Source organism: Acomys russatus, chromosome 19, assembly GCF_903995435.1.
Source record: "Acomys russatus chromosome 19, mAcoRus1.1, whole genome shotgun sequence".
Taxonomy (NCBI): Eukaryota; Metazoa; Chordata; class Mammalia; order Rodentia; family Muridae; genus Acomys; species Acomys russatus.
In genome coordinates, this window is record NC_067155.1 from 4980787 (window position 1) to 4992598 (window position 11812).

Here is an 11812-nt window from a genome sequence, read left to right on the forward strand (position 1 = left end):
CTCGAAGTTCTAGCCAGAGCAATAAGACAACAAAAGGAGATCAAGGGTATCCAAATGGGAAAGGAGGAAGTCAAATTATCCCTCTTTGCAGATGATATGATAGTGTACATAAGTGACCCTCAAAACTCCACCAGAGAACTCCTAAAGCTGATAAACACCTTCAGCAAATTGGCTGGATACAAAATTAACTCAAAAAAGTCTGTAGCCTTCCTATACACAAATGACAAGCTTACAGAGGAAGAAATTAGGAAAACCACACCCTTCACATTAGCCACAAGCAATATAAAATATCTAGGAGTTACCCTAACTAAGCAAGTGAAGGACTTGTATGAAAAAATTTCAAAACTCTGAAGAAAGAGATTGAAGATGACCTGAGAAGATGGCGTGATCTTCCTTGCTCATGGATCGGGAGAATTAACATAGTAAAAATGGCCATCCTACCAAAAGCAATCTACAGATTCAATGCAATCCCTATCAAAATAACTACACAATTTTTTAAAGACATTGAAAGTTCAATTCTGAACTTCATATGGAAAAACAAAAAACCCAGAATAGCTAAAACAATCTTGTACAATAAAAGATGCTCCGGAGGAATCTCCATACCTGATCTCAAACTGTACTATAAAGCAATAGTACTTAAAACAGCATGGTACTGGCACAGCAACAGGCTGGTTGATCAGTGGAATCGAATCGAAGACCCAGATATGAATCCACACACATATGGTCACTTGATTTTTGACAAAGAAGCCAAATCCATTCAATGGAAAAAGGATAGCATCTTCAACAAATGGTGCTGGTCTAACTGGAGGTCTATGTGTAAAAAAATGAAACTGGACCCATATTTGTCACCTTGCACAAAACTCAAATCCAAGTGGATTAAAGACCTCAACATAAAACCAGAGACACTAAGCCACTTAGAAGAAAAAGTGGGAAAGAGCCTGGAACATATTGGCACAGGAGACAACTTCCTGAACAGAACACCAACGGCCCAGGCCTTAATGTCAACCATTAATAAATGGGACCTCATGAGGCTGAGAAGCTTCTGTAAGGCAGGAGACACTGTCAAGAGAACAAAGCGACAGCCTACAGACTGGGAAAAAATCTTCACCAACCCTACATCTGACAAAGGTCTAATATCCAAAATATATAAAGAACTCAAGAAATTAAACACCACCAAACCGAATAACCCAATTGAGAAATGGGGCTCAGAACTAAACAGAGAATTCTCAACAGAGGAGTATCAAATGGCTGAGAAACACTTAAAGAAATGCTCAACCTCCTTAGTCATCAGGGAAATGCAAATCAAAACAACTCTGAGATTCCATCTTACACCCATCAGAATGGCTAAGATCAAAAATTCAAGCGACACCACATGCTGGCGAGGATGTGGGGAGAGAGGAACACTCCTTCATTGCTGGTGGGAATGCAAACTAGTACAGCCACTTTGGAAATCTATCTGGTGCTATCTCAGAAAAATGGGAATAGGGCTTCCTCAAGACCCAGCTATTCCACTCCTTGGAATATACCCAGAAGATGCTCCAGCACACAACAAGAAAATTTGCTCAACCATGTTCATAGCAGCCTTATTCATAATAGCCAGAACATGGAAACAGCCTAAGTGTCCCTCAGTAGAAGAGTGGATAAAGAAACTGTGGTACATATACACTATGGAATATTACTCAGCTATTAAAAACAAGGAATTCCCGAAATTTGTGGATAAATGGATTGAGCTAGAAATGATCATAATGAGTGAGTTAACCCAGAAGCAGAAAGAATCAAATAGTATATACTCACTTATATCTGCATACTAGCCCAAGGGGCATGTCCCACGAAAGCATTCACTTACCAGGAAACTGGGACAGAGGGGAAGGCATCCTATTGGGACTCTAAATGAGAGACGCATGGGAGAACAGCAAAATAAAAGGATCCAGAGGGTCCTAGAAATCTACAAGTAGAACAATATGATAGGCAGATTTGGGCCCAGGGGTCCCGCTCAAACTAAGGCACCAGCCAAGGACAATACAGGAGGTAAACTTTAAACCCCTTCCCAGATCTAGCCAATGGTCAGAATATTCTCCACAGTTGAGTGGAGAGTGTGATACGACTTTCTCACGTACTCTGGTGCCTCACATTTGACCATGTCCCCTGGAGGGGGAGACCTGGTGGCACTCAGAGGAAGGACAGCAAGTAGCCAAGAAGAGACTTGATACCCTATGAGAATATATAGGGGGACATAATCCCCCTCAGGAACAGTCATAGGGGAGGGGAATAATGGGTAAATGGGGGGGGGGAATGGGAGGATACAAGGGATGGGATAAACATTGAGATGTAACAAGAATAAATTAATAAAAAAAAAAAAAAAAAAAAAAAAGATAAAAGCTCAGACTAGCGGCCCATAAGTATAGAGATAGATTGACGCTGGAGTGACCCATTGACCTTCTAGAACACTATTTTAATATATTCTTATAAAGAATTCATGCATTGAACTAATATTTAAATATGTGTGGTACATAAGCCCCAAAGCTGCCAACATTAGCAATACCAAAACATATTATTTCAATTGTAAGTGTAAGCCTATCCAAACCAATATTCAGTTATACTCAGATATACTCCATTTTCAGATTTTTCACAAAAATGCAAACGTTTGCTAACAGCTTTCACTTCTCTTAGACTCCTCAGTCGGTGTGCAGTGAGAGCTGTAGACTTGGATTCCGGAAAGCTGCCCAGGAAGGCAAGGCTGCCTGCTGCTTTGATTGCATTCCTTGTGCAGAAAATGAGATTTCCAATGAGACAGGTAAATACAGGAATACAGCCAACTTTCTAACCCATCTACAGGAGTCAGCAATACCTATGACAATCGAATGAGACTGGAGGGATAAGAGTTACAGTGTTGGTCTGTTGCAGGCATTGATCCAGAAGAGATCACCTTGCTCATAAACGAACAGACTGTTTCATTTCACCATGACCACAGTGTGTTGAGCACCACTTCATTTTTCAGACCATGCTCAGTCACATATAGGATTTATTTAAAGTTTAGATATCTCACATCATGTTTATGATCATTCCCAAGGCAAGATTGTCTTTTGTTTGTTTTATACAGCATGTGACTGTAGATTGTGTTTGATATCTTCAGTACATATATTTTATATCTTTCATGACTATGTTTCTTTTGTTTAACAGAAAATATGTTAAAGAAATGTTATTTAAAATAATTACTTCTTTTTAAATATTTTTCTCTTTTTTTTGAATATAGACTCTTTTATCACATGATATAATGTGAATCAATTTTACCCTCATTTTATGTATCCCAAATCCTCCCTACATCCCCACCCACCCATATTCAGTCCTATTCTGTCTCTCATTAGAAAAATAACAGGAAAACAGATCTAAGAGGCAAGCTAGAGTAGCCATTCTAATATACAGTAAAATAGACCTTCAAGTAAAATTAAACAAAAGAGATGAGACAGGATACTTTATACTGGTCAATGTAATGTTCCACTGAATTACATCCCAAATCTGAACAACGACACCCCGAAAAAAAGCACCTACATTTGTAAAAGAAACATTACTAAAGGTAAAATCACCCATTGAAGCCCACGCATTAGTATGGGAGACTTCAACATTCCACTTTCACAAAGGACAGATCATTGAGACAATAACAATCTGGAGAAATAATGACATTAACAGATATCGTGAATCAAACGGACCTAACAGACACCTACAGAACTTTTCACCAAAACACAAAAAAATATACATTCCCCTCCGCACCTCATGGAACCTTCTCCAAAATTGTCAGTATAAATGGTCACATATCAAGCCTAAGCAGATATGAGAAAATGGAAAGAATCCCTGATTATATCACCATGAACTAAAGCTGGACTTAAATGATAACAGAAATAACAAAAATCCAAAATACACCTTGAAACTGAACAATTCTCTACTCAAAGGAAACTGAGTCATCTCTGAGATGGTGATACCACAGAAATACTTTTGTTGTAAAGAATGGCCTTAGCTATCCTGAGATTTTTATATTTCAATGTAAAGTGGAGATTTTATCTTTCAAGTTATGTAAGAAATTGTGTTTGATGTTGACGGTAATTGCATTGAATCTGTGGATTGCTTTTGGTAAGGTGGCAATTTTTACTATGTTAATCCAGCTTATGCACAAGCATGGGATATCTTTTCATCTTATGAGGTATTCTTCAAAATTTCCGTCAGAAAGTTGATGTTCTTGCCATATATGTCATGCGTTTACTAGGTTAGAGGTACACCAAGACACTTTATATTATCTGTGGATATTGTGAAGGGTATTGTCTCCCTAATTTCTTTCTCAGCTTTTTTCTCATTTGTATAAAGTGGCATTACTAATTTTTTCAATTAATTTTATAACGATCCACGTTTCTGATGGTGTTTATATGCCATAGGAGTTCTCTTGCATAATTTTGGGGATCACTTATGTATACTATCATATCCTCTGCAAACAGGGATACTTTGACTTCATTTTTTCCACTGTGTATCTCCTTGATATCTGTTAGTGGTCTTAATGCTCTAGATAAAATTTCAAGTGCTCCATTGAGTAGATCCTGAGAAAGTGGACTGCTTTGTCTTGTCTCTGAATTAAGTGAAATTCCTTTATGTTTCTCTCCATTTATTTTATGTTGGCTATTGGCTTGCTGTATAGTACCTTTATTGTGCTTAGTTATGCACCTTCTATCCATGATCATACTAAGACTTTTAACACGAAGGAGTGCTGGATTTTGTCAAACGCTTTTCAGCATCTATTAGGATGTTCATGTAATTGTTTTCTTTCAGTTTGCTTATGATGGAACAAATTGAAGGTTTTTGTATGTTGAATTATGTTGAATTATGCCTACAAGCCTGAAATTCAGCCTACTTGATCATGGTGCATGATATATTTGATATGCCACTGTGTTTGTGAGATTTTATTGCCTACGTTTGTGCCAGTGTTTATAAGGTCAACTGGTCTGAAATTTTCTTCCTTGTTGGGATTTTCTTTTTTTTTAGGTGTCAGGGAGACTATGGCCTCATAGAATGAATATTGCTGCATTCCTTCTGTTTCCGGTTTTGATCCTGAGTTTAATGAAATTACTTTAAGTTTTCCTACATTTAATTTGTTGCTTGCTATAGTTTTCTGTAAATTGTGTTCATTGTGTTTAAACATGTCCTTTGCATTCTTAATCTTATCTTGAAGGTGTGTTGGATAATTGTCAAAGTTTTTTTCTGTATTTATGGTGATGATCATTTATTTTTTCAGCTTGTTTATATGATGGGTTTCATTGCTCAGTTTTGTATACTGAGCCATCTTCCAATCTGTGGGAGAAAGACTGACTGTGGCTTCATAAAATTAATTGGGAATTTTTCCTTCTGTTTCTTCTTATGGAATAATGTAGGGAGTATTGGTCTTAAATTATCTTTGAAAATCATGGAGAATTTGCACTAAAACCATCTTGCCCTGGGCAGTTTTTGTTTGGAAGATTTTAGTGACTGCTTGTATTTTTCTGTGATAGACTGGTCTATATGAATCATTTATCTCATCTTGATTTCACTTTGGTATGGAATAGATAGTGACAAAATTGTCTGAATTTTGTGGTGTACAGGTTGTTAAAATATCTCATTATTGTCTGAATTTCCTCAATGTCTGTTGTTATGTCTCACTTTTTCTTTCTGATTTTGTTAATTTTTATGTTTTCTCTACCTCGTAGTTAATTTGGATAAGAATTTGTTGATCTTTTCTCAAAGAACCAACTCTCCGTTCCCTTAGTTCTTTGTATTGTTCTCTTTGTTTCTATTTTCTTGTCTTTAGTCCTGAGTTTTATTATTTGTTGCCATCTACTCCTCTTGGGTGTGATTACATTTTTTGTTCTAGAGCTTTTGGGTGTTCTGTTAAGTTTTTAGTTTAAGATATCTTCATATTTTGTTTTTATGTAGGCACCAAGACCTGTGGACATTTCTCTTTGTACCATAAATATTGTGGCCCAAAATTTGGTGTGCTGTGTTTTCATTTTCATTGAATTGTAAAAAAAAAAAACATTACTCTTGTTCTTTTTATGTTTTTTTTTGTTGTTTCAAGACAGGATTTCTTTGTGGATCTTTGATTGACTTGTACTCACTTTTTAGACAGGCTGGCTTCCGACTTACAGAGATCTACCAGACTCTGCTTCCCTGAGTGTTGGAATTGCAGGCTTTGCACCACCATGCCTGGATATTTATGCCTTAACCTGCTTTTTGTTCAGTAGATAGTTGTTCAGCTTCCATGACTTCTTAAGGTCGCTCGCCTGTTGCATCTCTAGTTGTAGCCCAGCTTAATCAATAATAGTCTCATGAGATGTAGGGAGTTATTTTATTTTAATTTTCTTGTGTCTGTTAAAACTTGACTTATGTCTGAGTATGTAGGTAGTTTTGGAGAATGTCCATGAGGTGCTGAGAGGAAGGTATATCCTTTTGTGTTTGTGCAAACTGTGCTGTAAACAGGTTAAGTCCTTTTGGTCTAAAATATGTAAGCGCCAGTATTTCTCTGTTTAGTTTTTGTCTAGATGAGATATCCCATGATGCGAATGGTGTACAGACATCCTTCATTCTCAGGGCTTGAGGGTCCATATAGGATTTAAGTGGAACTGATTTCTAGATATTTGTCTTTGTTGGGTTGGTGTTTTTTTCGTTGTTCTCTGGATGTTTTGAAGAGTGTGATGTCTGTGTGTCATTTGGTTTACATGATTTCTCAGCTGGTGTGTACACAGGGAATACCTGCTATGATTAGAAGTTGGCCTAATAGAATGAGTTGGGGGAAGAAAACTTGGAAGAGAAGGATCTTGTGATCTCTTACAGATGTGGTCATAAAAGAGAGACAAAATTTTTCTGCTCGAGAATTGGAATAGAATCTGTGGCATTGGATCTCAGGAGCAGTAGGAGTGAGAACTGTCAGTCGGCTTTAGCCTCCTTTTCCCCCAGAGAGGAGCATGTCTTCAGCAGAAGGTACCCTCTGAAGTTTTCTGAGAAAGCAAGAAGTGGGGACCAAAATATTAAAAAGGGAAGAATTGTGAAATCCACAGGAGATGGGCACATGGGACCCCAATGGCTTCCAAGGCTGTTCTGTTGCGGAGTTAAGAATGAGGAGGCATTCATTCAAGGAAAACAGAGAAAGGAGAATGTCTGTAGGCAGCCTACCTCATGTTCTGGTAGGTGTGGCCTGTGATGTAGAAGGGGTTGCCTGCTTGAGCTGGAACCTAGGATACATTGAAGAGCACAAGAATAAGAGTAGGAGAGGATGATCTGTGAGATCCAAATATTTGGGCAGGGACACAGGGAGGCTGTATTTGATGTTCTGTTGCAGCACTAAGGGTGATATTATGGGATAGGATCTGGAAGAAGTGAGGTAGGAGATGGTGTCCAGGCAAGGTACCTGGTTTTCTAGCAGACATGACCTCTACTTTGTTTTTTTTTTTTTGTCCATATCACTCTTTTACAATTTCCCACATATCCTTGATATATCCCAGGTATGCTCCCTCCTTCTAGAACTTTAAAACTCAGCTCATTTTTAATTATCTCTTTACAAGTTTCATGATTCTTTTCCCTTTTCTGGGGGACATATTTTGTTCAATCACTGACATTTTCTTGTTTGTTAAACTCAGGTTGTAGCTTGGAGCTGGATATACTCATCAATTGTTATACAAGTGGAATATAGTTTAGCAGGGAAGGAGAAGATAATTCCCTCATTCTTCTTCATCTCATCCTCACTCAGAACCAACCAGTGAACTTATGCACAGTTATTGAGAGTCCCTCAGTGTGATGCACATGTTTTCCAGAAGGAAACAATTTCAAGCTTTCACCTTGCAATCATTTTGCCTTCATTTCCATTATATTTCTTGAGTGTTGAAATAGATGTTTTATAAGTCCTTTATGGATGGGGTTTAAAGCATCACTCATTCTTAGGATCATCGACAGGTTCTTAGATCACCACAGATCACCATAAAGAAAGGGTTCTTTGAGTTTTAATGAGAGTGTTACTTGTCCCTGTGTAAAAAACAAACATCTAGAAGGTTGTTTTAAAGTAAGAAGATTATGCTAAATTGCAGCATCAAGTTTTTCATTATGTGATATGCCCCACCCTGACCATGAAATTTCATGTGTGTTCATAGCAATAATCTTTTGATAAATATTACTCCCTTGCACTTTAGCTAGATGCTAAGTCCATAAATAAATTCCATATGCACAGTTTGAATACCACAGTCATGAATACAATAACCTACACAGTTTTGTGTTAGTGACTATATTTTGAAACCACATGTAAGTCAAAACAGGCTGACCACATATATGTGATCCAAATAAAAATTTGAAAATATCAGTTATTCAATATTATGTACTAAGAAAAATGTATTTTTAATAAAGAAATATTATTCATATAAAAATTAGTTAAAGAAACATATATCACAGACCTAAATTAAGTCAGAGTTGGAATTCTACACTTCAAGCACACATTGTACAAAAGAAAAGGAATAACAAAACACTCATAATAGAAGCAATGAAATAAGCCTTTTGTGATTAGCTTTAGAATATATCTTAAGAAAAATTATTAGTGTTCCATAATCACCACGGAAAAACAAACCGATCTATCAAAATAGAGACTTGCCTCTCCTGACAGGAAACGTGATAAACATTCAGTGCATATTGTGAAACAGAGAAAATTCTTTGATGAGGTGATAGCTTTCAGATACATAATGATTTAATGTAACAGAAACATGGTGTATATGTTTCTCTTTGTTTTTCTTTGTTTGTATCATTTCTGTTTTTTCGTCAAGATAGAGTTTCTTTGTGTAGCTTTTGCTGTCTGGGACTCACTTTGTAGACCACGCTGATACAGAACTGAGATTGATCTACCTACCACTGCCTCCCAAGTGCTCAGATTTAGGACATGCACAACCACACCCTGTGAAGTGTTGTTTGTTTTTTAAAATTCAAGATAAAAGTAACGAATGTTAAGAGCAGAATATTCAAGTATTATTTTTTAATACATATAATTATTCGAAGAATGCTTTCCCTATATGTTAAAATATAATGCAATAACTACATGTATTAATATACTACTAGTGAATGATTTGAAATTCAAGATGTAATGGCATAGATTATTTCAAAATCATTCATACAATGAACCAAAGTAGTGTACACAAAGGAGTTTATTGAAATAAGGACATATGTGACCAATGATTCCAACACCATATATGAAATGATTTTCAAAGATTATTGTCTATATTTTAATACACACACAAATATATATACAAAAATTAGTGATTTTAATAAGGTAGTATCTGAGTGAAATCATGTTTATAAAATATTGTTCTGTAATCTTATGACTTACCAAATAGATGCAACAGAGTTACAAATTCAGGGAAAGGATAAAAAGATTAGGAAAAAAACGTCGGGATACTTCCATTTTTGACAACATAGACAAAGATGGCTGCATAGATTTGAAGTTATTGACAGACTATTTAAATTTTTTTGAAACAAAAAAGGAAGATGATTCAGAAAGTATTTCAATAAGCTAGGGTAGAGTAACAACTTGCAGGAAAAGACAAGTCCTGAGGAATGACTCACAATCACCTTCATTTCTGAGCAGATATGGATCAGTGTGTAAAGTGTCCAGAAAGTCACTATGCAAACTTGGAGAAGAACCACTGCCTCCAGAAATCTGTGAGCTTTTTGGCCTTTGATGACCCCTTAGGTATGGCTCTCACCGTCACAGCGCTGTGTTTCTCTGTTCTCACAGCTGTGGTTCTTGCAGTCTTTGTAAAGCACAGAGACACACCCATTGTCAAGGCCAATAATCGGGCTCTCAGCTACACCCTGTTATTGACACTCATTGTCTGTTTCCTCAGTTCCTTGCTCTTCATTGGAAAGCCCAACACAGCCTCGTGCATCCTGCAGGAGACAGCATTTGGAATTTTGTTCACTGTGGCTCTCTCCACAGTGTTGGCCAAAGCTATTACAGTGGTTATTGCATTCAGGGTCACTGTTCCAGCTAGAATGGTGAGGTGGCTAATGGTATCACGGGCCCCTAATTTTATCATTCCTGTATGCACACTGATTGAACTTGTTCTCTGTGGGATCTGGCTGCTTACCTCTCCACCCTTCATTGATCAAGATGCTCATGCTGAACATGGTCACATCATCCTTCTGTGCAACAAGGGTTCAGCAGTCGCCTTCCACTCTGTCCTGGGGTACCTGTGCTTCTTGGCACTTGGGAGCTACACCATGGCCTTCCTATCCAGGAATCTGCCTGATACATTCAATGAGGCCAAGTTTCTGTCATTCAGCATGCAGGTGTTCTTCTGTGTCTGGGTCACCTTCCTCCCTGTCTACCACAGCACGAAGGGGAAGGTCATGGTGGCTATGGAAGTTTTCTCTATATTGGCTTCCAGTTCAGCACTGCTTGGCTTGATCTTTGTCCCCAAGTGCTACATTATTTTGTTAAGGCCAGATAAGAACTCCTGTGTTGACATCCGGCATAAAGTCCATTCAAGGAGAAATAGTCATTTAACATTAAGTTAAAAATTAATATTAATCTATGTTAGTAAATTAAAGACAATGTATGAAACAAGTGCCTCATCATTGTAAATCTCTTATTCTGGTATAATAGGATAAGAGTATGTGGGTCTTTAAGTCCTCATTCAATTGTATGTAGTCCTTTTGCACTGGAACCATTACCATGTTCATGTTTAAAATCCATGTTATACTTTTCTCTGTAATAGAATTTGTTAGCTTTTAGTCCCTTAAGTATAACAGTGTGGAATCAAGCCATGGATATCTGCTTTTCCCTGCCTACAAAGTGCTGGTACTTAAGATGTTTCATCATGTCCAGACATGTTGTATTTATTTTATCTTTCTTTGATTAAAAAACATTAAATTTCACATAACTTATTTTATTTGCTTTTGAATACCAGAAGATTCTGTTCGATTCTACTGTATAAATTGAAAATTGTGAGAGCAGATTTTTTCTAAAGCATCAATTTTACAGGTTTTCATTTTCAGTGATTTTGTGCAATACTTTGAAGAATATTGGTATTAGCTGTTTAAAATTCTGGTATAATTCTGTGCTGTAACCCTGCAGCCCTGGGTTTTGTGTATTTTTAATTTTTTTAAATTGGGAGACTATGTTGATTGCTTCTATTTGCTTAGTTGTATAGGAGAATTTATTTTGTTTTGAATTTTCACATTTTGTGGCATATAAGCTCTTGAAGTAAGACAATGATTCTTTAGATTTCCTCAGTGTCCATTGTTATGTCTCCCTTTTCATTTCTGATTTTGTTGATTTGGATAGTGTCTCTGTCTTTTAATTAGTTTGGATAAGGATTAGTCTATTGTCTTGAATATCTCAAAGAACCAGCTCTCAGTTTTGTTGATTCTTTGAATTGTTTTCTTTGTTTCTAGTTTATTGATTTCAGACCTGAGTTTGAACATTTTCATCCATGTACTCCGTGTGTGTGTGTGTGTGTGTGTGTGTGTGTGTGTGTGTGTGTGTGCGCGCTACCTTGTTACATATCTTCTTTGGGGATGTGCATTGTAGAATGCTTATCTTATAATAAATGGCTAAAACCTGCTTATAAGTGAGTATATACCAAGTGTCTTTCTAGGTCTTGGATAACTCACTTTGGATAATCTTTTCTAGATACATCAATTTGCCTGAAAATTTTATTATTTCATTGTATTTCATGGCTGAATAGTCTTCCATTTTGTAAATGTACCAGCTTCTATATCCATTCTTCGGTTGAGGGGCATCTAGACTGTTTCTAATTTCTGG

At 36.8% G+C, this 11812-nt stretch overlaps 1 protein-coding gene across 1 annotated transcript in view; it reads left to right on the top strand.

Moving 5' to 3' along the window:
* LOC127202992 (vomeronasal type-2 receptor 116-like) overlaps nt 1-10563 on the top strand; it is a 31239-nt gene extending 20676 nt beyond the window's left edge. The window contains exon 6 of the mRNA XM_051161813.1: nt 9632-10563. Coding sequence (XP_051017770.1) covers nt 9632-10563 — 932 coding nt within the window. The remainder of the gene's footprint in view (nt 1-9631) is intronic.
* Nucleotides 10564-11812: the final 1249 nt, after the last annotated feature.